The 25894-nt window shown below is 41.3% G+C and overlaps 2 protein-coding genes across 4 annotated transcripts; one reads left to right on the top strand and one right to left on the bottom strand.

Annotated features, from left to right (window-relative positions):
* Positions 1-1114: 1114 nt before the first annotated feature.
* Positions 1115-11991, bottom strand: LOC105389666 (brahma-associated protein of 60 kDa). Of its 3 annotated transcripts, none has more exons than XM_048623671.1 (11): positions 11610-11991; positions 9891-10057; positions 9511-9755; positions 9248-9330; positions 8733-8861; positions 8136-8253; positions 7685-7812; positions 7042-7170; positions 6574-6669; positions 5896-6006; positions 1115-1308 (listed from the first exon to the last, which is right to left on the bottom strand). In XM_048623671.1, the coding sequence occupies exons 1-11, from the start codon at positions 11751-11753 to the stop codon at positions 1135-1137; spliced, it is 1524 nt and encodes a 507-aa protein (XP_048479628.1). In that variant the 5' UTR covers positions 11754-11991; the 3' UTR covers positions 1115-1134. The 3 variants fall into 3 exon arrangements, with proteins under 3 accessions (XP_048479628.1, XP_048479627.1, XP_048479626.1); XM_048623670.1 differs by having other exon boundaries at positions 7685-7801; positions 8125-8253; positions 11610-11989; XM_048623669.1 differs by lacking the exon at positions 7685-7812 and having other exon boundaries at positions 8008-8253; positions 11610-11989.
* Positions 11992-12091: 100 nt separating this feature from the next.
* LOC105389665 lies at positions 12092-15512 on the top strand. Its single transcript, XM_011560817.3, has 5 exons — positions 12092-12531; positions 12647-12735; positions 13253-13377; positions 13729-13805; positions 14874-15512. The coding sequence occupies exons 1-5, from the start codon at positions 12456-12458 to the stop codon at positions 15038-15040; spliced, it is 534 nt and encodes a 177-aa protein (XP_011559119.3). The 5' UTR covers positions 12092-12455; the 3' UTR covers positions 15041-15512.
* Positions 15513-25894: the final 10382 nt, after the last annotated feature.

A 25894-nucleotide genomic window follows, 5' to 3' on the forward strand; every position in this document is an offset into this window, starting at 1 on the left:
TTAGTTTGTACTATACATTGTGTAATCATCAAGATAATATTATAGTACTTACCCAGATTTAAGCGAACGTAATAATAACGGAGGTCTTTGCCCAGCAGTGGGAAAACACATAGACTAATAAAAATAAAAAAAAATAAAATAATATTATAACACGAAATCCATTATGATAATTTCACCTAACGCTAAGATAACTAAATTAAATACACTACAGAGTTTTAAGATGATAGTTAAACATAAGTGTGCTGTGTAGCAATAAAACAGTTTACATTCATACTGAAATGATTTTATTATTAATACAAGTAAAAGTACATAATACAAATACACACTATCCTATAATTCAATTTATTCTTAGCATTATGTAATTAATTCATGTGCGACAGTGATTCACACAGTAAACTTTATAACTAATCGTCTTGATGGTAATCAGTAATCTTGTGTACTAAAGTTTATGATTTTGTAGTGTCACAACTATTAAAAATACAGTAAGTACAGTGCTCCAAAATTGATAATGCGCATAGAAATCTTTGACAGATCGGATGTTTTCGATTATGTGACACATGATATTGACTCCTATTTCTTTCAAAAAAGGTGCAAAATGCCAGTGTTTTTTTAAGGCTCTTACGATTTAATGATTCGGGTGTGAAGATCTGCATGTGCATTATTAATTTTGGACAAGTGTATTTATTAATCTGTAAATCTGAACATTATTCAAATTTAGGAAACATAAATCATACAATACAATCAACAGAAATGAGATGGCGCTACCGATTGAAGATGGAGCAATAATTAAACGTAAATCCCCATTCGTTAAAACTTCCTTCGTCAATCAACATCCAGACACCGATTGGCTACGACTTTAACATTCTAGTAGCAGTTTATCAGAATCCCGTATATGGTTTTACAACCGCTATCTTAAAGGCGGCGGTTCGCGCCCCCGACAGAGACAGGAGACCGCGACCCATGAAATGTATGAAGCGAGACCTACCTCTCGGTCTCCCTTGATGCATTTCATGTGTCGCGGTCGCGGTCTCCTGTCTCTGTCGCGGCGCGAACTCCCAGCATAACGTTTCACTCGGCATCTTACGAACAGCAGCAGCAGTATAGGTATAATAATGAACTATCCCCTTAACCCGTCTACAGGCGTGTGAGCGCGGGTCTCGCCGCCAAGTCCAGGTCGCGGCGACGGGCGGCGGCGCGCGACGACAGGTAGCGCGACACGCCCTCGCCGCACCACGCGCCGCCCCACCACTCCGCGCGCCGCCCGCCCTCGCCGCCCGCTGCCGTGCTGGACCCCTCGCCGGTCATCGTCTGTGGAGAAATGTGTATGATTAAAACATTGTTTTTGGTAGGTTAAGATTACCGTCTCTGTCTCATTAAAATCCATGATATAAGTCGTTTATACACAATTTTAGGCCATAAGAAGTGTCTTTTTAAACATTCCGGTTGCCGTGTAGGCGAATCGAATATTCATACGTTAAATTGTCTCAGTACGTGCGAAAACTATTGTACATGGAGATTTTATTCTCCATCGGGTTAACAAAACACAGATTAAGGCTGTCACTAAAGCTGGAAGAAAATCAGAATCTGTCAAATCTAGTGAGGGGGGGTTGAGGTATGCGGGGCGTTCTACGGACAATGACATGAATTTTTAACATAGTACTCGAAAACATAAAAGTGAAGACATGCCACTTTGTTAAAAATATACTAAGTAAGTAATATTGTTTTGTGATACGAAAATATTTATTTTTATTTGAAAGTATTTTTAATATTTAATAATTAATTATATATAAAGTCGTACCCGTGCCGATATTTATACAGGTTGTTGCAAAAAGGGTTTAATACTATGCCGAAACCTACGTGTGCAGCATGTTATTGATGTTATTTCTAAGCCAGGAAATGAAATCAGAATGTAAAAAAATCGCGAAAATATTATCAGAGTTTAATAGTTCAGGGTGTTGTATTAAACTCTGCCCCCGTGTAATAAAAAAAGTATAGTTAGCCGAAAGGGCGTTACTCAGGCGTCACTCTGAAAAACTTTTATCCTACGTAATTTTTTATATTCATGAAAAAAACGCTTCTTCATATAATTTTTTTTTGGTCACGTGACCTTTTAGTTAGACGACCTGTTTTTTTTTGGTGTTTCAAAAGCAGAACAGTAGTTTGCAGAACTCTGCATATACAGGGTGTCACAAAAGGTTACGTAGCTGGCAAAGGGATATGGGGAGGTCACCAGAAAAATAATAACATGTAAGTACCCCCGCAAGGGAGTACATTAGTACAAGGCGAGAGTGTGTATTTTTTTTTTTAAGTACTTATGTGTATTTGGGATATGATAGAAATAATATTTTTGTTTCTTAAAAACCAAAAAATTTACACCTTGCTGCGCTCTTTTGCTCACTGTAAGTACACCTACAAATATTGCTGTATTAAAAAAAACGGTTTTGTTATAACGATTATAAAAAAAAAGTTATTTTCATGTCAAGGAGTCATTTACCTAATTACGATTTCACTCAACAGCAGGTGAACTGAAAAAATAAGTTCTAGTTCTATCATCACTTTAGATCGCAAACATTGTAACTCCACTTTTCTCGGCGAAAAGTAATCTTTGGTGTCAATAGAAACGTTTTTTGAATTCACATGTTTTCCTCTTTATTCGAAAAAAAAAACTGTATTCCGCATTTTACCATTTGTTTTCCTCTAAACCCCAAACCGTGATTTTTAAACAAGAAAACTTAGTAATTATACCCTTTATTCTCATATACAACGTGCGATGTAGGCGAACGTGAACGAAAACTATGCAATAAGCCTTTGTTTTTATTACTACTTTAGTAAATTACAATAACATACTCAACAATGTTAATTTTTTTTTGCAATGTTATGTTGTTACATTAAGATCTAATATTTTATTAACATGAAGTTACTTTCAACTTTTTTTTGCATCTATGCGTCGAATCACAGCATGACGGCTGCTGCAGCTTCCTGCTGTCCTGTCCTCCAACCAATCCCACCAGTACTGCAGGTTGCGTCGAATACGAGCCATTCTCTTCGACTTGACAAGACAGGTGCTCCCGGAAGGATCATAGATCGCACGGAACCCGTACCGTATAGAGGCAACGGACTCCTTTGCAACAGCCCCCCAGATTCGGAAGTAGCCCATGCACTGCATGGCGAGCACAGCTGCAGCAATTTTTTCGTAATGAATCATTGGGATGTCATCCCCGAAGGAGGCTCTCAGCCTACCTCACGACCTGTGTGACATTAGAAAAATGCACTGTGCTAACGCCGTTTGCGAGCTTGATTTGCAGGACCGCGTTGTATGCCAAGTTCCACAGCAGAGGGGTCCAAGACCTACCGCTGTGGAACTCCGCAACTGAACTTCTTCAGTGAAAACAAACCCTCTCTTTTCGCATCCTTAATGTACTTGTTAGACACGTATGACCTCTGTCAATTTTCTGCAGATAAGAAGACAAGTGATGGTATACAAGAGCCGCCCTGAAGGTTCGCCCTCTAGGGGATAGAGTTGAACGCGGTTACTATTTTTAAGCAAACAGCCAGCGCAACAACTCGCCCGTGGTTCTTATCCTGCTCCGACAGTGAACGAACGCAAAGTATTGTACCCACTATTCGAATCCGCATTTCGGATACCAAACTGACTGTCCGAAAGGTCGAAACCGTACCACCACAGAGGTATGACTCGTTCGAAGAGCTTATCAGGCTCTTACAGCAATCAGATGTGTCGGTACACTGAAAGATAATCTACAGGCCTGCTTTATTTATTTAGGAGCACTAATGGCCTCCTTTCAGTCATTGAGTCACTGGCACTCAGGCTGCGGTTGAACAGGAAGATAGACTGTCTAAACAAATCATTTTTAGGCTAGTTAAAAAAAACTTTAGGTGGGTAGTATGCCAACTAGAACTACAAATAAAACAGTATTTTTGTCTCCTCTAAAATTTGGTCACGAGGAGTTACGATGATTACGATCTAAGGTGACGCTGACGATATTTTATACAAGGTATTGAAAAAAGGGTATAAAGCTTAGCCAAAAGTGGATTTAGGTGCCATTCTGATCCACTTTTCTTCTACAATTTTGAAAATTCACGTAACAAAACCGTTTACATAGAAACTTATTCGATCACGTGACTTTTTACTATAGAGACCGAATTTATTTTTCGAGAATTTCCAAAACTTGGAGAACAAAAGTTGTTCAGAATAACCCCCGAGTCAAACCCTTTCGGCACAGTATACCCTTTTTGCAACATCCTGTATAGGTAATATCAGGTTTATAAAAGACCTGGGCCTGTAGAGTGAGACTCGGCATGGGGAGTCATAATTTATAGATCTTTTAGGTTGCAGTGGCGAATGGGCACTGGTAGCCCTGCCCTTTTCTATAACTATAACTATAGGTAATTTTATGGCAATTTAAAAATGGTATAACATTTATCTATTTGAAAAAATCATTAAAAATATACATTACCTATCACCCTAATTTAAAAAAAAATTCAGCCCTTACTTTAAACTTATAACACCCCTCTATTTCCTTCAGGGGTTAAAAAACCTGTGTATTTAATATTTTCTTATGAGTTTTTTTTTTAAAACTAGGCTCTTACATAGTTGTACATAATATTATGCGGTATTTTATTCCACTTGTAACGCATAAAATTCATAGCTACAGTAAACATTTCATTTTTTTCATGGCGAGATACAGTCGCACTTAACCGCTTTTTTGCAAAGCTTGTTAAATAGATTTAAAAAATTATGTAAATTTTAGATCTTCAATTTTTAAAAATACTTACTTATTTTTAACAACCTGTAGTGTACAGACTACCACATCTTAAAATATATATATTTTTAATTAACTACGGTTTTTGGTTTCAAATAATAAAACAAATTATGAACTTACTTTTCAACACCCTGTATATTGTGTAGCTTACCTACCATACACAACCGTTAAAATAAAATAAATTACCCCTCAGAATATAAACAGGCTCGCGCTTTGGCATACTGCATTGACCGTATAGTTCTTATTCGGAGAATCTAATAAGTGTCATTATGTGCAATGTTTACCTTTATCTATGCATCTGTAACTCTATAGTAAAAAATGTAAACAAATCGAAAAGGCGAAATGTTTTCAAAGAATTTTCGGCTTTTCTGCATCTAAAATGATTAGAAAATTAACTTTCCATAGCAAATGCATATGTATTATAATACTTGTAGTCATAATTTGTTGATTTAATCAGTTTTTGTGAAATATTTGATAAAAAATAAAATGGCGTGGGTATCGCTCCTAACAGGCCGCCACCAGGGCGACGACTGAAGAAATCTGAAATCTGTCACGGTGTCATCATTTTTAAACCGGAATTTATTAGTTTTTTGCAAAAAAAGTTGACTTCTGGTCCATTAAATCCAACTCTTTAAGGTAACTTTGTTAAGAATTTAATTACCTACACATACATATAAGATTCCATGAAAATGGGCCCTCTGATTTCGAGGGTTTTTTCATAATAAGTCAAAAAATGGCAAAAGACATGGTGTGTTTGCAATTTTTTTTAACATACTTATTATAATCCTGCACCAATTTATAAGCAACTAACATGTTCAGTATACCCTCTGCTACAAAATATATTTTTATCAATGTGATAGAAGCCACCGTTTTTCCAATCTAATCAAGTATATCAAGCCGACTTTAGCATTTTAGCTTTAGGGATCCCCTTAAGGGCCACTTGCACCAACATATTAAATCTAGATATAGTGTTAAATCTCGATTTGGTGTCAAATTTTATATGGATTGACGTTTCTTAAATCGAGATTTGACCCTAAATCTAGATTTAAATGTTTGTGCAAGTGGCCCTAAAAGTGGCACCGACTACCCCTGAAAACTAAACTCGATGACGTACCTTGAGGTCCCGGGACTGGCTGACGAGCCACTTCTGCGTGAAGAGCTGCGGGTCCTTGCTGAAGCTGAGGAAGAACTCGCGCGACGTCTTCAGCTGGTTGATGGTGTCCACCTGCACGGAAAACAATATCTTAAATAATAGGTTCGCAAATTGAATTTCGTAAAATAAATCGAAGAAAATGCATAATTAACCCCTGTTATAGCAGCGCTACTTGTTTATTTATTTATTATTTTTATTTTATTTTATAATTGTCGGGTCACTAACAGCTATTCATTACACAGTAAAGTATATAATTATAGAATCAATAAGCCATTTAAAAGAGACCACTGATGGAATACAGAACAAGAAGAAAAAAAAAAGTGATAAGCGCTTACTTAGTAAAACACACTATTTACGAGAAACATAGTACATACTACTATAATATAGTCACCTACTATATAGTAAAGTAATCTACTGGTTTACAAAGTTTACAAGTTTAGACCCATTTAATCAATTATAGCATTTAAAAAACATAATCAATTATAGCCTTTCGTGTAGTGAGTATGAAAGCTTGCATCCTCATTCAACCAATGACAGCCTACTGGGTAGTGAGTAGAAAAGGCTGCATCGTCATTCAATCAATGACTGCGTTCTTTGTGTAGTGTAGTGAATAGTAAAAGCTATGGGTAAGTAACTCACGGTGTCGTGTATCTTGGTGTCGAGCTGCATGATCTCCTGCTGGTTGGACGTGTTCATCAGGAACGCGTTCATCTGGGCCTTCAGCGAGTCGTCCACCTGCGACACAATATCAACTGTATTAGTATTTAATTATATTAGGCTATATGTACTGAATATTATACAAAAGCAATAGTTGTAATGTGTGAACGATGCTAGGCAAAAGCATGGCGTGCACTTTATTACATGAAAGCCCTCCCACTTATCTGGTCTCCTCTCATAGCGCCTAGATAAGAAAGTCGGTCAGGAAATTGGTTTCAATATTGATCAGCTTTGTGAAATACATTATGACCATCTGATTGTTAATACCGAAGGCTAAGGCCCCAAAAAGATTTTCCATCATGATTGGTTGCGTGCATGTCTGTCTCAATCCTCATCATCAAGTCAAGATTTTGGCAATGTGACTAAAATCGACCCGTTTATGCAACAAACCTCGACATCGATGTCATAGCAGGCGGTCTGCTTGGCGTCGTGCGGCGCCTCCACGCCGATCACGTGGTTGATGACGATGGGGTCCGGCGCGTGCAGCAGGCTCGACAGCCGCCCCGGGATCTCCGCCAGCTGCGGGCAACGTAATAATTTAGCATCATGAATGATTGAATCTAGGTCGAAATGACGGCTATCTATGGATAGAGACGGGACAGGCATTGCCTAGTGTGGGGGTCAGTACATTCACCATCTCTTGTATATTTTTAAAGGAAATATACATTTTTACTTTACTTTTACTTTATTTTTGTAGGTATTCACTATTCCACGGGGTAAGACATCTGACAGAACCCTTATTACATTCGAATAAGGGTAGTTTTGTTTGTATCAGATGTATTTCTCCGTGGGATGGGATATAAGGATAGAATGATAAGAGAGTTCGCATATGGAATGCAGTCGCAACAATCAGCGGCTACGGCGCCGACGACGCTTGTTGCTGATATTAGGCCTCTAAGTTTCGATCACTAATTTCAGAGGCAGCCTCAAATGTCGTCTGTCAAGTTTCTACCATCAAAAAAACACCCCAACAAACCTTCATCCGCGAACACCCAAATATGTATCTGCTATAAAACCACCCCCACAAACCCACCTTCATCCTCGAACACCCGAAGATCTGCTCCAAGTACTTGTCGAACACCAGATACTCTCTCTCTCTAGGGTCCTGCAGGCGGTGCGTGCGCGCGTAGTGCCACAGCGCGTTCACCACCACGGGCCGCGTCTGTTGCTGATACTAGGCCTCTTTACGTTTGATCATCAACTACAGAGGCAGCCTCAAATGTCTTTCAAGTGTCTACCATAAAAAACAACATCCCAACAAACCCACCTCCATCCTTGAACATCCAAATATCTGCTCACACCAGATAGTCATCTGTCAAGTTTCTACCATCAAAAACAACACCCAACCCAACAAACCTTCATCCTCGAACACCCGAAGATCTGCTCCAAATACTTGTCGCACACGAGATACTCCCTCTCTCTAGGGTCTTGAAGGCGGTGCGTGCGCGCGTAGTGCCACAGCGCGTTCACCACGACGGGCCGCGTCTGCGTGTGCACGCCCAGAAGGCGCGCCAGGCGGGCGTCCAGCTTGAGCTGCAGAGGCTGGTAGTCGAGCAGCAGCAGGATCGTGCAGCGCACGTTCTTGTAGCCGGGACGTTTCACCTGCGTGTTTGGAGGTAGAATGGGATATAAGCTGTGGTGTTGTAAGGATCTATGTCGATATATGTTGTTAATTGTATACATATATGTGGGAGACACATCCGAAAGACGGATAGGGGAGCATTTTCAAGGCTCCGAATTATTAAAGTCTGTCAGTCCCTGCTTTTAGCTTACTTTACTACTTTTGAAACCACCTGTATAGCTCTAGTGTTGGTCACCGAGACGTTAAAAAGAGGAGAAAATGAATTATTAAAATTATCCTATCCTACTAATTATAAACGCGAAAGTTTGTACCTGACTATGGATGGATGGATGGATTAAGATTAAGAGGATTAAAGTAAGTTAAGTTAAGTACTCTTTTACAGGACATGGCTGGACATATTTTTCCCTACTTAGAAAGCTGATACCTAGATTAACTATACAAATACTTTTTATCCCGAAATTCCCGCTTACGACAACAGCTAGTTAGTAAGTATAGTGACCTGGAAGCCGTCGGTCTCCTGCGTGGTGTGCGTGCGGTGCCACTCCACCAGGTGGTTGTCGGGCCCGTACAGCTCCTTGTCCAGCTCGATCACCAGCGACTTGAAGAACGACGAGAACTTGCGCTTCACCTGTATGGAACATAACATATCGTGTTAAATTTAAACAATTACAATGCGCTGCTATGCTCTAACAAAGCTTGTTTTTAATTAATAATTATTAGTTTACTAGCTAAAGACTAATTAGAGTAACGGTTTACGAAAGATACTGCAGGGTAACATGGTAAGCTGCTTACAAAGGGCCGACAAGGCAGTGAATTGGCTATGACGAAGGGCAGTTTTTTTAAGTATTATGTATGTATATGCAATCACGACTGTAATCCCCGTAGGGGTAGTCAGAGGTGGCTCACAAGCGAGCCACCCACTTTTCGCAGCACATTTGTACTCACGTGATAGGTTGCGAACCATATCGCCGTTTTAGGTATTAGTGGTTTCAAAGAAATATTGAAGTGAAATACCTTGTTGGGATCATTCTTGGAGTCGTCAAGCAGGCGCCCTTCCACTCGCAGCTCCCACGACGCCACTGCGTTATCGCCTTGTCCTGAAATCAGCCAAACATTACAATTTTAAAGGCAGACTAAATAAAAACCCTTGGTAGAGAATGAAGACTAAGAAAGTAACTGTTATTGTTTACTTGTCTGTTGTAGCAATATAGGGTATTCATTTTTACCTATAGGAAGTGTGACTGGGAATTTAAATAGAAAATCACATGACAAATTACCTGGATAGAAAGTATTAGAGATGAATATCCTGAGTTTCCTCTTCTGCTTCATGGGTCTCTTGAGTGCCTCCTGTATGTCGAGTCTCTTGCGCATGATGGTGGCGTCCAGCTTCCTCTCGAAGGCCAGCAGGTCCATGTAGGCCTGCGACTCTGGCACTAAGTCACGAACTTTCTGCGGCAGAACTTTGTCTGCTAAACGCTTCTTGCGCTTGGCTGCTGCTCCACCGGGAAGGTAGCCATCACCACTGTGGAGCAAATGTATTGATCAGTAAGTCCTAAGCCAGTTGTTTACAGCCTTGGGGTAGTCCATAAGAGCCTCCAAGCATATTTTTTTAGTAGACCTATTTTATGAGATTCCCTTTTAAGTGGTGATGCATTACCTGGGGTACATCTGTTTGTTGAGTTGCGGCGGCATGGGCGAGCGCGCGTCGGGCGGCCTCTTGGCGGGCGGCGCGGGGCGCGGCGGCGGCTGTGCGTAGCCGCCCGGAGCGGGGCCCCGCGCGCCCAGGGCCGGCAGGGGTGCACTACTGAATCCACCTCTTTGTTGCTGAAATACAGAGATTGAAAGATTATTACACACATTAGAAAGACCATTGTCTAAAAACTATAAATTTATGACACGGACGCAAAGTATCAATATTCAATTGGTGTGATATTCATTAGAAGGAGACCCATGCTCCAGCATTGGGGATGTGATGGGTTGTGATATGGTGAGATAAAGCTATACCTATAATCATGGGGCATTAAAATGGTTCATGTCTATCATCGGCATTAGCAAAGCTCTAGTATTAAGTAACAATTCCTGTGTCAGGATCAGAAACAGTGATGACTGCAACATTTGCAGACGATACTGCTGTACTTGCTTCAAGTGGTAGTCCAGAGCAAGCATCAGCGACCTTGCAAACACACCTCAACAAGATACATGATTGGATGAAGTGTTGGAAGATCAAGGCTAGTGCAGCAAAATCCAATCATATCACTTTCACCCTAAGAAGGTAAGATTGTCCGGAGGTCAAATTTGGGAATGAGCAATTACCACATAAAGATACAGTCAAGTACCTAGGGTTTCACCTTGACCGGAGGCAAACTTGGAAAAAGCACATCCAGAAAAAATGTGATGAGCTGAACTACCGTTTTAGATCACTCCAATGGCTGCTCAGCCCGCAGTCAAGACTGTCACTAAACAATAAAATGCTTATTTACAAATCTATTTTAAAACCCGTCTGGACTTATGGTATACAGTTGTGGGGTACGGCAAAAAACAGCAACATTGAAATACTGCAAAGATTCCAAAATAATGCACTGAGGACCATAGCAAGAGCTCCCTGGTTTACAAAAACTGATGAAGTACATGCTTACCTAGAAATTCCTACTGTGAAAGAGGAAGTTAAGCATCTCACAAAAGCCTACAGAGACAGGGTAACAAATCATGAAAATGAGCTGGCGCGGATGTCTAACACAGACAGAAATGACCAGTCACCTTAAACAAAGCCACATCTGGGACAATTATTCAGTTGAATAAAACTGAATAAATTTTAATGAAGAACAGCCTATCAATGGAGAGGCCAGTTCTGCAAGTCACTCTACCGCTCAAAAGAACTGCTTATGGTCCAACTACTGATTGCATGTTAGAACAATCAAGGAACAAAAATAAATAAAGTATACAATTTTAGGAATAGAAGACCCAATAACCATACACATATGCCACAGCTAAAGGAAACAAGGAGTTGGTTTGCAACAACAGAAACTGTGGTCCAAGTGACTATGTTTTGAAGTAGATGTTCCAGTCAAGTCTTACTTCTTCTTTTTCTTTGCCTCTTCACATTATTTGGCATTGACTCTCCTCTTACTCGATGTCTATCCTGGGTTGTCTGGGGTCCAGTGAACTCTTACTTATTTTTAGTAAATTAAAGTTGACTTGATCAATCCAAAACTTGTGTTGTGGAATATCATACTATTTAACCTCATAAACCTTTCAGCATCTAGTTATACTTATGTAAACATAATTTATTACACCTAAATGCTGTAGGAGACTGCCACAGACTAAATAGTAAACCAAGAAATTGGTACCCTGCGAATTGGGTTTAGTTATGACTTACAGGGAAGTTGGGCCCCGGGTAAGGTCTGGGTGCGTTGGGCGGCGTGGGCGGCGGCGCAGCTGCATAGCGGGCAGGAGGACCTGGTGGCAGCGGGGCCGGCGCACCCGGGCTGCCGGCAGCAGGCCCCGGAAAGCGGGCCGACATCTCACTGTTTCTTCACGGCAGCTATCACAGTCGTTGTAGCTAAACACCACCTCTAGTAACCTTGTCTCGATACCGTCACTTGCTATGATATTTTCCAGTAGCTGAGGCAAGTCAATTGTAGAGTATTAACCAATAAATGTAACAAAATTCCTCAAAATACGCAAATAAAGCGAAAAATATTTGACCAAAGCCAGCCAAACAATTTTTGACAGTATTTTTTTTCAGGACACAGATTAATTATGATCACAGACTACTTTTATGATAAAGCTGCCGACACACAAGCGGACATGGCTTACGGACGCGGCTGACAGCCGCGACTCATAGTGTGCACGGTCTTTTGGGACAGTTCGTGCCAGATCACTCTCGGACGTCTTTGTCGTTCAGCTTTCAGACCGTAGACCGTATTGTTGAGAGACCACGGGGTGCATACCTACGGGGTGGGAGTCGTGGGAGACCATTTGCGACAAGTTTTGTCGCCGCCGCCCGCCGCGACGACGACGCTTTCGCCAGCCCAAGGCCAGTCCTGTGATTTTTCTAATCTGTGATCCCTTGACAGTACCATAGACAATAAAGTTGACAATCGTTGTCAATTTATTTGTTTTTGTCGGTTTGTTTGAAAAATTCAAATGTATTTGCGCAATTTATTGTGAAAATCAAGAGATTAACTACTTTATTAGATCAAATAGGAACCAAACTGTTATAATGGCGAATATTGATAACGATCCTATGTATATGCGGGTATCCGCGATGCTGGAAGGCCTGTGTAACCGCATCGATGGTAAGTTGTATTGATATTGTATTTGCGTTGTAAACAATAAATAGGCTCAACAAGCCGATGTTGTCCTGTTTGTTAATAGGGTTTATTCATAAGTGTTATAATTTGTAAATTTCAGAGGAGGTGAATGTTCAGGAGAAGCAGTTGGAGGCTAGCAAGAGGAATAATGAGCTGGAGACTCGCTTTGCACAGGAGTTACAACTTAATGTAAGGAAACACTTCTAATATCTTTTATAATATTATGCCTAAAGGGGGCATGGAATGTATTCTTTATAAACATGATGGACCCTGAAGCGCAGTGGGCAGTTAGAAACTCTGACTGCTTCGCCTGACAAGACACTGTAGACAAGGATTGTGGCAAATGGTAAGTTCACGAACTGGAGGCCAGTATGGATGGCTAGTTTACAGTTCTATACAAAAATGAAGGTAAATGTAAGGTAGCCATGCAGAATGAGGCAGTATATTATTCATAACGGGCTAGCACAGGGCTCATTTAAGATGTCTAAATAGATTTACCAAGTTCACTCACACCGCACAGCATCAAGAGCTAGCATGATGGAGAACTTTTCTCACGTCTTATTGTGGCCTGTGCTTGCCCTTCACATCTTGTTTAAATTGGCATTTCCCAAAGATATGTCCCAATTCACAAACTTAGTATAGTGTATTGACATATGGGGTATATTAGTATAATTTTTTGATAAATGTCTTCTGTGATTGTTTCCAGCGTGAGCTGCAGGCGCGTCTGGACGCAGCGGGGCGGCGCGGCGGCGAGCTGTCCCGCGTGTGCGAGCAGTTCCAGCTCAAGCTCAACATCACTGACAGCGATCGCATAAGGCTCAATACTGCTAAGTGAGTGGCTCTGTCTCTCTGCCTCATCGTTTCCAGGGTGAGCTCCAGGCGCGGTTGTGAGCAGTTCCAGATGAAGCCCAACATCCTGTGTGTTGCTGCTCAAGTTCACTATTATAAATATCTAAGCATAGAATAGATGCATAGGCAATTATGCAGCTTCAGGTCCACATCACTGACAGTCTCTGGCCCACATCACAAAAGTGTAGCCCCAAAGGTTCCAGGTCTTATCCAGGATTTTAGAAATATCTGTCTCTTCTGTATTTAAAAACAAGAAAATGCACCTATTTCTTTTTCATAAACTTAGTTTTCATTACTACAATAATTTAAATAATATTTTTTTGTTGACTTCAGGGAGATGTACCAGATAGCCAAAGAGTTGACAGGAATCCGGTGGGACTTCACTGCACCTCCCAATGTCGCCAAGGGATGTATCCTTTTACAACAAATTATTAAGTTTTTAATGATGGCATTTGCAAGTCAACCAACATAATTCCGTTTTTGGGGTATTGAGTAATAGATATACGATGGTAAATGGTAACCGTCAATACCTACCATATTTTAAGGAAATTTCAGGATAGCAATGGACAACATTTCATTTTCTTTACCCTATATTTTTATTAGCTATTCGGAAAGGTTATAAAAAATTAGAGGACCCGTATTTTTTTATTTTGTATATACATTAATTTTTGCATGTTATTTTTAACTTTAAAGTTAATTATTTTAAAACCGGAAGTGACAACACATATAAGGCTCAATTTTTATTTTTGTCTATTGTCTTAGTCTCGAAAAAAAACATAAATGACACTGACAAGTGACATTTATACTTTGTTTACATGCCAACCAACAAATGGGTCATTATCAAATGACATTGATATTTCTGATGATACAAAGTAGGTACTTATCATGTAAAAAAATAAGCTGAAGCATTTTTTCAGCTGTGTAGGCGGTGGCATGCTCAGGGACATATTAAATAGATGTCATCTCTTAATAAGTACTAACCATTTTATATGATAAATTAAAAAAATAGTTAGAAAGTGTCAGAACAGAATTTATGAAAATGACCCAAATAAACAACAACGACTCGATAAAACGTCAACGTCAATCAAAAATGAAAGTGACAGTTACTTTGTTTTTAAATCTATAGGCTTTGATCATCAAAATGCATCGCACCTGATGCATGACGTCATCAGCACTTTTTTACTATTTTATGATTTTCTCGAAAATGATACATCCAAAAAATACAAAAACATTTTTTTTGTGGCCTTTAGAGCTAAATCTCGAAATGGTTTTCGATTTATAGCAGCTTTAGTTTTTTGAAATGTTGTCCATTTTCCTCAGCACTCACGGATAGTATATCTTTATAATGGTTTAATCATTTTTGTCCAGTAGATTTTTTTTGGTGCCCATTTATTACCATAAAAAGAAGAAAAGCAGTCAATCTCTCCTCCGTACAGCTAGTGTGCCCATCATCGATTTCCTTAACCCCCAACCCTCAGACGTGAAGAGCGAGTCCCGGAAGCTTCTAGAGCCGTTCTCCATTACCCTGGACGAGGCGGCGGGCGCGGGGGCGGCGGGGGACGAGCTGTGGGCGCGCGTGGCCGGCGCCGCGCACCCCGCCTGGCGCCTGCACGACAAAGAGAACTGTCATCCGAACAACATGTAGATGTAAGCTAAGTAAGTTAGGTATTATACGTAATGAAGACATAAGTAAGTTAGCCATTAAAAGCAATGTCTAAGCCTAAGTTAGCTGCATAAAGGTATAAGCGTCGACCTTTCGCCATCGTACGCAACGGGCGCATCACTTTCAGTATTCTTTGTATAGAAATTCACACCAGTGCGTCCACTTCATGGACATTGGCATTGCCGACGCTGTTTCTCTTTTACATTTATGGATATCTGTTTGGTTCGCTACATACGATACCGATAGGTGGACGCTTACCTGAAACATGCTTTTTTGTAAATGTCAAAATCAGATCGCGATCTATTGGACGCCGTAGATTGTCTGGTGTGGATACAGAAGTCGATATGTGTTTATAGCGCTAACTGCTGTTGATATTTATGAAGGAATAGATGTCCAAAGCGGAGACGAGAAGAGAAGATAATATTATGTGTAGGTATACTCGGGTGAACCTATCTAGTAGCTATACATCTACCGATTTTCCACTGGAGCTTAAATGACGTAGAAACGAGATGTGTGAATAACGCCTCTATTGGTTGTTGTAAAAACATCTCCGCTCGTCTCGTCTCCGAATTGGTAGAGTGTGGCCTTATAGCCGTTACAAAAGTTACTTATTAAGTTCATATTATTATTAATTTTCCACCACTGTAACTAAGGCTGATGAATGGTATAAATAACTATTGCACTTATCGGAACATACACTAAGTCGGTCAATCAGGACTCATAGGTCAAAGAAGACGTTCTGATATCGGTATTTTATTATCTTCGCACTATACATTTTACTTTTATAATGATGTTTTGAGATTTCATGTTGTTGGGTCATCTTGTTTTGCACTTGTGCGAGTCAAAGATCATTGAAAAATCGACATAATTTTATTGATAAGAGAGTGAATTTATGATTCTTGTGACTAAGTACGCTATTTGATGAAAAGGACATGATTCGAAGTATCCAAGTGATTCTTACCTATTGTTATTTATGCCGGTAAGTATTAGATTATTAGGTATTATGCGTGTAATGTATGTGAGAGACAGATAAGTGTCGTAAATTTTAAAGGATACCTATGGTATAATATTTTAAAATAGTAGGTACTTATTGTAACAGAAGTAACACCTTTAATTTGTAAAAAATAAAAAGGAAAACTAAACTAAAATAAGCATATTTCATTTTATCCATAATCTACCTTGCACACGATACCCACCTATGCCTGATTCCCGTAACAGTCCACTGCTGGATATAGGCCTCTCCCAAGAAGTGTCCCAACACTCTGGGCTTCCTCATTCAGCCACCATCAGCTACTTATCTATGCTTAACTGTTTGTGATCTCCACTCTAGAACTCGTCTACCACACCTGTCATCGGCACTTGGGCATGTATGGCCGACCCATAGCCACTTGTGCTTTCTGACTGAACACAATGAAAGAAAATAAGAAAAATAATACTTTTGCAGTATTTGAGAGCTTTGTTGGTTACTTGAGTTATTTTGTTGATGTATCGAAGCTTTCCGTGTAAATACATATTAGTTTTCATAACGAGGTCGCCACATTAGCTTATTAGGTTTGTAGAGAAATTAACTAAGTAGTTAGGTGGGTAATTAACAAATGGCAACAGACCATACAATTAAATAAAACAATTATGCAACAGTCATTCTTCAATTAATATATGTAGGTAATTTGATGGTTTACGAAGAATATAAGGTCTAAAACTTAAATTAATAAAAAAAATACTAAGATACGAGTATAATATTTTGGAACGGCAGAATTTGATAGAATATCGATTACGTTCTAGGATTATTACAAGGCGGATATAATGTAGGTAGTATATAATGTAGTAGCTATCTATTTCAGAATTATGCTTCATCACGACCCATCACGTCCCCACTGATGGGGGACGGGTCTCCTTCCAATGAAATGCACTTGCACTGGTGGAATTTGCATCACTGATGTTGGGCGTACCTATCATGAGCTTCCTCATAGTCCACATGAGATATCGTTCTATACAATGTTGTACACTATCGGCAAAGTTCACCTAGGTCCTACTCAGTTTTTATCGGAGTCCCTAATAGGAGATCGCATTATTAAATTAATTATTTTATTAAAAAAAACATTACGTAAGTAAAAGTTAGGATTTATGAGCTAATGAGGTTCTCTCCTGTGGTGGTGGAAGTGGGTCGGTGGAGTGGTGATGTCCCAGTGGGTGCGCGGGGCGCGGGGCGGCGCTGCCATGAGGCCATGAGGCTGGAGATAAGGCGGCGGCGATAGCGCGCGGCGCGGGGCGGGCCGGCGGCCGCCGCAGCCGCGGGCGCCCCGGCCAGTCCGCGCGCGGCCGTCGAGCCCGCCGCACCACGCGCACCGAGCCTCCACACGACACACACCACGCAACTATCAAGCACCGGAGTTGCGGTTCGCATCTTACCGGGCAGCATTAGAGTCGTTTCGTTATTTTCTAATACTGTCAGGTAAAGATGTCGTCCGCGCTCCACGTTCGTCGATAGCTGGACTCCCGCCGCTGCGACCTGCGACCGCGCCGGTTAAATATATCGGCGCCTACGACGAGCGGAGACGACGTTCAGGTAACCGACGGCGCCGCGTGGCTCGCGGACGCTCCTCATTAGCATTGAATGGCGCTGTCACCTGTGGCCGGACCCTTGACTCCGGCGACGACGGAATAATCATCAGTCATCGCGCCAGGTGTGACGTCACGCGCCTCGTGGAGCAGCAGCAGCGGCAGGTGGTCCCGTTACCGGACCGGTCGCCGGCTGCGCTGGAGCCGCGCTCCCGGCCCGCCGCTGCCGTGCTTCCTCGGCTCACGTAACCCACTTAACTAATTAAAATTCCTCGCGGTGGTCAGCGCACGCATGTTCTACTCATTAACTCCGGGAAATGGTGTTTTGCCGAATGCTTACTGCTTAGTTTCGTTACGTTACCTCTGGATTATGATTCTATAACTCGTGATGCTTATCGGCCCGAGCCCCTCGTAACACTTCATTATCGCAATACTCGATCTGATTATCATCGGTAGCAGCGTCGACACGTTGTGATGGTTTCACACGAGCCACCCATACCGTCCCTACCCTACCTATAGCCCATACTCTGCTATCTCATAACCCTCTGGTTTTAGTTCCCATTGAGTAGATATTTGCATCATCAGCTTGTGTTTGTTAGCCTCATCGAGTGACGTCGAGCGCGTGGAGCTTGCAACAATATTTACCAAACATCGGGCAGCCAGTAGGTCGTGTCTAATTATTATGAATGGTCGGTGGTATCTGCCACTCGCTAGTCGGTTATTATTCGCTGAGATGCGGTAAATTATTCATTAGCTGGAAAGTTTGGGTGTTGCATGTGAGAGAGATGTCGGCCGCGACCCCCTTCACCGCCGCTTCAGACACTTCTTACGGTGCATTCGGTAATTAAGCAATGCGAAGGTTATATACTTAATTTACCGTAAATGGACATGAATTTCATTTTGTTGTTGCGGTGTTGCATGATACATAGTTTTAGGAATTCCTTAACTTCATACAGCTTTACTTTCCATTAACATTCATGTTGTTTGAAACGCTAACCGAGATGGCTTCCATGTTGGTGGCATTACCAGTGCTATCAGGCGGTCCGGCGTCGTCGGTCCGATAGCGGCGGAGGAGGCGCAGGGTTATCGAGGGGTTATCGGGTGCTCAAATATTGGCCGTTCACGCGGGCGCCTCGTGTCCACATCTCGGACCACGCGAGGAGAAAGCCGGACAAAATTAATCGTTCAGGCCGGATCCGCTTTCGAATTGAATTTTTATTCGGATCGGAGAGTGTCGCCGCGCGACCGGTTCTTAATTTCCTATAGGTGTGTGTGTGTGCATCTATTTCGGGAGTCAGTGACCGCGAGGTGCGGCGGCCGCTCCCGGTGACGTCAGCGGGGACATCCCTCATCAACTGTAATGTTATTAATAAGCGGGGGAGCGCGCCGCCCCCGGCATTAACGAGGTTTATGGCCCATCGGCCGCATGCGACCGCCCCCCCGCCCCGCCCCGCCCTCGCTGGTCCTACTGCGCTACACACTATTGTCTGCTATTTATACACCTGTCTCAGCAGCGATCTCTAAGCGCCGCTGACGATGAGAGTGTTAGTCCCGAGCCGTTAGCGCCGCCCCGTCGATGGCCATAATGATCCAGCCCAGAAACAACTACATAACGTGTCTTAAGTATACCACCATATATAATATTGTAAAACAGTGGTCACGACATGCACGAAACTTTGCACTTTTCCACGTTCTTAATTCGGGCACTGTAAAAGTTAATTTAACTGCAAAGTAGTTCATATATTTGTCTCCACTTTTTCTTCCAGCCCTTACAAACATTCATTTCATTACTAAAACCGAGCTAATAAGCTGATAGAGCAATTCCGTTGGCTGTGAAATTATAATTTTCCGTTTGTAAAACAGGGCAATGCTATCGTATGAAAGTAATGAAGCGTTTTCATAAATTAGAGTGATATCTAGTCGCGGCGCGCCCTCTGACCCGTCGACGGACTTTGAACAAACCTAATTCAGCTCGCCTCTACATTTCAATTAATCAATTTAACGCCACCTACTTAATATTGGTATCTATTCTGGGTTATCGAAGGCAGGTAGGTACTTACTTATATGTCCCTTTGTATTCCCTAGAGTAGATATGTATGTATGCAATTACTGGTCAAACTCTTCGCGCTGTCTTTAAGTTTCTCGATAATGAAAGTGTAAGCTCGTTGGGTCCACCTGCCTGCTCTCTCCGATGTGTGTGACATTCGGGACTGGTTTGTGTGTGTGTGTGCGTGAGGTCCTGCTGCTACAGTCATTATCGCGGTGTCCGCCCGCGGCCGGTGATAGCGATATCGACACTACACACACATATATGTATGATATCGTATACATAAACACATACAGCTACTCTCTACATACATGTTAATAACTTAAATTTTAATGCAAACGGTTGGTTCAATCCGTATTATTTAAAACACAATAGACATTAGGTTAAAAAGTCCCTATTGCGAGTAATTTCTTCGTCGTATTGCGCTATCTTCTATATTATTATTTTTCACTCTTATCTCCAGTTATCTTTATGCAACAAATTCTTTAATACAATAATCTCTTTAACGTTCAAAACCTAAATAGATTGATAACTAATTCCAATTTTATTTAAGTATTTTGTATCGAAGCAGGCATATATGAAAAATATATAGGTACCTAAACGTTCTTGAGAATTTTATATAGTAAGTAAATAAAGTTTAGTAGTTATTTTACGTAGGCTAGCAACAAATGTGACATAATGTCAACTTCAATTAGTTTTGCAAGTGCAGGCTGCGCGTTGAACTCTTTTGTATGGAGAGTCCGAGCGCACCCTCGCCGGGGAGTCGACGCGAATGACTTCATAGATATTAATCTCCATTTCTTTACATTTCCCCGTAATGCTCTATTGATCCGCGCTCGCGTGTTCAACCACCATCCATCACAATCTCTCGAACTTCTTAGTCGGCGCGAGCGGTTATACGTATTATAACTGATATTCGTCCAAACGCGGTCTCTATTTGCTTTTAAATTAATTCAAATGATAAACTTAACAAGAACAAAAAACCGTTGATTATTTAAATGGGCTCCAGCGCACGGTAGGTGTGTTAAATTTTAAGTTGAATTCAGTCGGCATTGAGTTTAAGAATAATAGGAATAATTGTCTGTAACATTCACCGAAAACAAACAAAATTCAAGTATACACGGGCTTGAGTATGGTGGTTTATTGAATCAGCTGTGGCTCTACGACACATACTTCATTACTTCTTCATTGTAAGTGTCTGTGTCTATCTGCCTGGAGTGCTGGTTGCCACAGCTACCGGCCTCGGCCGCCATTCATCGCACATGTATCGACACACTCTTAGCTATTATAATTATATCAGAGCTGGACTTGTTGCAAACGCCGCGCGCAGTCGCCGGACAAGCTGACGAGATTATTAGCATTTTATTTTTAGTCGACGTATTGTTTTTTGTGTGCGTTGTGTGTTTATACGCTAGTCGCCACCGCGTGTGAATGTTTGATGCGCGAGTGTGGGTGCGCTGTCACACCATGACACCGGGAACATTGGATGGGCTCGTTCGCTTGCTATGACTCGGTGCATAGTTGCATGCTGGTGCGAGTGTCAATGCCGGTCGCTGGTCGTGGGCCGCCAGTGCTCGTAGATGGAGGAGCTATGCTGACGGCGGTTATTTGCAGTGTATTGTGGTGTCGCGTCGCGCGCACTATAAATACCGCGTGGTGTCTCCAACAAACGTGTTCGCAATGAGCAAGCGCTCCCACACGCACACGCACACATGCATGTCGACACACACACGCCCTTGTCCATGCCTTGATGGTGACATTCTGTCAGGGAACTCTGTCTTTATGATGAGACTAATAGAATTAGGATACATTGTCGCGCCACGTGCTAGATCGCCCGGAGCCGCTCGGCGCAGGTCTGCTAGGGTCGAGGCCGCGCCACAAGGCGCACGCGCATTCTTACCAACAATAATTGCCGACATCTATTACAGGTAGGCTATAAATACAAACAGTATTTTATGTTTATGTTTGATTCTCAAGGACTTTCTCCGGTTTCCCGTTTCATAGATTATTTTATTGCTGAGCAGGCTCCTACTGTATACGATAAGCTATAATATCTTTCACAAGAATAGTCACGTTACTGCGGTAAATGTCTTTTATTCACCTGTGGGAAAATAGACGGCCGTTAAGAGCTAAACGATTCTTAATGAAATTCATTTTGCCAATTATATTATGTGTGTCGATCTCGATGGTGTCACTGGTGACATTCCGATGTGGCAGTCGTTTTCCTGTTTTCTGTATAAAGTAGATATTGTGAGTATGTGTGTGCACGAGCAGGTTGTGAGTCGGAGGGACGGCCCTCGACTCCTCTCGGCCAGTAGCTACTTGATCTAGACCGATTTCCGGTTATATTGTTACGCAACACTTTACGCCAGTCAATCAATTAACTGGTGATTAAATGTGCATTAAGTGTGTTGCAACGTGAAATTCTAGAGCCCTGCTATTTGTTTTAATACATCACACTCGCTCCGTAGTCCGGCCAGTGGAAGATAAACATACTCGTAGTAGGTAGGTAGCTATCGTAGCTGTAGGAATGTGAGGACAGCTCCCGTCGCAAAGGTCGCGCCGCACCTGCCCGTAGCCGCGTCTCTATAGCCGCTGAAGGTCCACACCGTCGCTGTGGCGTCCGTGGTCCACCTCCACCAATTTCAAGTTTCATAAAAGGTGACAGTTCGCAAATTGCTGACCATACATGATCGAAAGCAAGATTGACCTTTAAAGATGTTGTGTATTGAAGATTGATTGAGGCGCTACTTGATATGGTGTGCCGCTATTAGGTGCGTTTCACGATTGATTCGTTATCGAAATTACTCGGTTACTTTGGAACCAACCGGCGCAAGATTTTGAGTAGCGAGCTGCATGACACGATTATATCGTGTGTTTGTATTAGGCATCTACACAATCGGCTGATATCTTAACAAAATTACTGTTACATCAAATCAGTCGGCAAGTCCCATTATCAGGTTAGGTGCCTACACCCAGCTTAAACGATTACGTGCTTGCCTGTGCTGGCAAAGAACGGCTAAAATTCTAATGACATAATATTTGGTAATTTTCTTACGTGTATGAAAATGAGTTAATTTGACATTGATCAGATGTTGATGTTCGCAGTGAAGGACGCGAGGCGAGTTGTCAGGCGATAGTTAGCAGTTAGATGCGAGCGACAATCATCCGGGACGGTTATATATAGCGAGCCACGTGCGGGCGTTCGCGCGCGTGTGTGTGTGTGTGTAGCCGCATGTGTGTGTGTGTGAGGGTCAGCGACCTCGCCGAGAGACCAGCTCCAGGACTCGGCCCGTTAGCGACCTCGACCAACCACTCGATCAGATCGATCACGATCGCCTTATTTGAACGATGCAATCGCAACACTTGCTAGCCGTCACTGATCAAGCCATGTTTTAATTCATCGTGCTATTCACGTATAATTAGTCCGATCAGCGGCGGCGCGGGTTTGGCTGAAACGTTTGAGTTCCCGAGCGCAGTGCAGATACAAGTATAGGACGGCGAGTGTCAGTCGCAGTCGGAGCCGGTCCGTGCTATGGCGGTAATTAAAAAAACCTGTCCCTGGGCCGCGCCGCCGCCTGCCAATACGACGTATGGCTACTTTAAATTATCAGACATACACATCCACAGGTTATTTCAAGTTTTGCATACACTGCCATGGGCAGTAGTGCTTGTACAACGTTTCTTTATAAAATATCTTCAATACCGTAGGACTTCGAATCTTAAGATCCTAGCGGATTATGTCTACATATGAATCTTATGATACTTCATGTAGGTAGGAGCACACTGGATTAACATTACTTAATTGCAGAGGAATGGACAATCTTAGATCACCACACAGAACATAGATTGCTGATAGCGGAATGGGTTGACGTTACCAACATCAGGAATGTTCCACGGGCAAGAAGTATCAGATCCTGGAGTACCTAAGCTGGATCTCTCTATGTACCAGTGGATGGAGCGACGTGTGAAGGCGAGCCCCCTGCCCCGCGCCAACTAAGATCAACACAGCTGATATCCATCACCATCGTAACTATACAGTTTTTTATAAGTAGGACCCAACACTTTTTGCTGGTAAAAATTAAAATGTAGAGAAGCTAATGTCCGTAGTCCGTACTTCGTTATGGATAATAAACATTGTAATTAATATGATGATGTGGTTTCATTTACGCATTTTAGTCACCAAAGATTGTATTGTAACAACGGTAGCTTCGTAATTTACTACAGGACCTGCATAGTTTAAGTGAAATACAAATTAACAATCAGTAGTGATTTGGAATTGGGACCTATTTGTGTTTTTTATTACGTCACTGTTCGGTCCACTTCCGTGCACCCCGTCTACTTTATAATTCTAATTTATGTCACTAAATTAAACATTAGTTTTGAGCGTCAATGACTTGAGAATTCCATTGAATATGGAAGAAGAACGTTAATATGCAAACTTGAGTGGTCGCGCGGCTTTCACGAGCTTTCCACAAGGCCCGGGGATCCGCGGCCTGGTGCTGTAGACGGCGATCATTGCTAAGTAAAATTAGATAAGTAAATAAGTATTCAAATGAATTATTGAGCATACATAATAAAACATAAGTAATGCCGGGGTTGTCTCAATTTAGCCAGTTACCTTATGTGGATCTACTACAGCAAGCTTCTTAAATACTTACAGCACACCAGTGAATAACAATGAAATCTTGTTCTTAGGTTTCTTAATTATCTTCTAACATGCTTAATTCTAATCATGTTACTAATTTTCCTCAAATTAAAACTAAATAGGTAGCAATGGTAAGATATAATGTAAAAAATAATGCAAAATCGTGTAGGTATACCTATTAAATAAGAACAAATATTTTCATCGGTATTCAATGTTCAGGATAATGTTAATGATAATAAAAAAACCTTCATAAATACTTGTAACACATGTAGGTACTCACATACATCGAAGTAGTACACTTCGATGCTATCTGGATTTAGGGCTGTGAGATAGTATTGGTGCTACTAGGTAAGTACAAGTAAGTACTTGTATGGTATCGCATTATTAGTGGCCGATTTCGGTGATAATTAAATTTTATCGATAAGATAAACATTAGGAATTGGTAAGTACACTCTAAATTATGTTACTTAGGCTATATCAATCAAGTAGTTTCACACTTTGAGTTCCGGTTTGATTTGATCATGACTGTTATGATTTTTCACTTTACTTATACCTATTATAAAATAAAATAGAATAAAGATTACTTGGACAATCTACAATGATGTTTTATAAAATGGTAAGTATGGCACCTATAGCTTCCTTCTAACTAATGTTATGTCAATAATTTTACAGTATTTTATGACAAAATCCGACGAAATTAGTTCTGTTCTGCTTCTGCTGTTTGGGCATGCAAGACGGAAGAACAAACGTAATATGTTCAAGTCAGTTTCATACATGGATAGGAAAGGAAGTGTATGTCAGTAGCTGGTCACGGACCCAGTAGCTCGGAGGTGCACGCGTGGCGGGTAGCAACAGCGAATGCGATCGATGCTACAGCAAGGTAAGTACATGTATACAACTGTATATATTATATACAGGTAAGTATATAGGATGTTTCTAAAAGGGTGTATTAAGCCGAAAGGAGGCTACTCAGGAAGTCATTCTAAACAAAAAAATCTACGACCATTAAAAAATCGCTAAAAATATTTTAGCGGTTCTATAGAAATTTTGTTGATCACGTGACTTTTTGCTAGGGAATCAGTTTTTTCGCTAATTTCCAAATATAATATAGGACAAAAATTCCTCAATCATCCTCTTTCGGCTACCTATACCACTTTCGCAACACCCTGTATAGCATCTTATGGCGTGTAACTGTGAATGCGGCGGTAAACCAGTCGCAGACGAGCACCTTGCAGCCGCCCTGCGCTAGTCGACTGTAATTACAACTGCCTTTATTATTATTGGAATTCTTTATTGCAAATAGAGTCATTTTTGTAAAAAGGTTACCTCTTTGTGTAGTGGGGCAATGTTTTAAATAATTCCGGTGTAGGATAAAATTTGAACAGCGTGTCTTGTAAATTTCTAATTATCTTAAATCACACTATCTATTAAGAAAAGCGCATCAATATTTAAAGGTCTTAAATTCTACAAATATTTTAATTAAAATTATGTGCTGTTTTAGCAAAAACTCCAAAAACGAACCAAAAAAAATTTGATGAATCCTTTGAATATTAACTGAAGTCAATACTGTAAATAATTTAAT

This window comes from Plutella xylostella, chromosome 10 (assembly GCF_932276165.1).
Source record: "Plutella xylostella chromosome 10, ilPluXylo3.1, whole genome shotgun sequence".
NCBI lineage: Eukaryota > Metazoa > Arthropoda > Insecta > Lepidoptera > Plutellidae > Plutella > Plutella xylostella.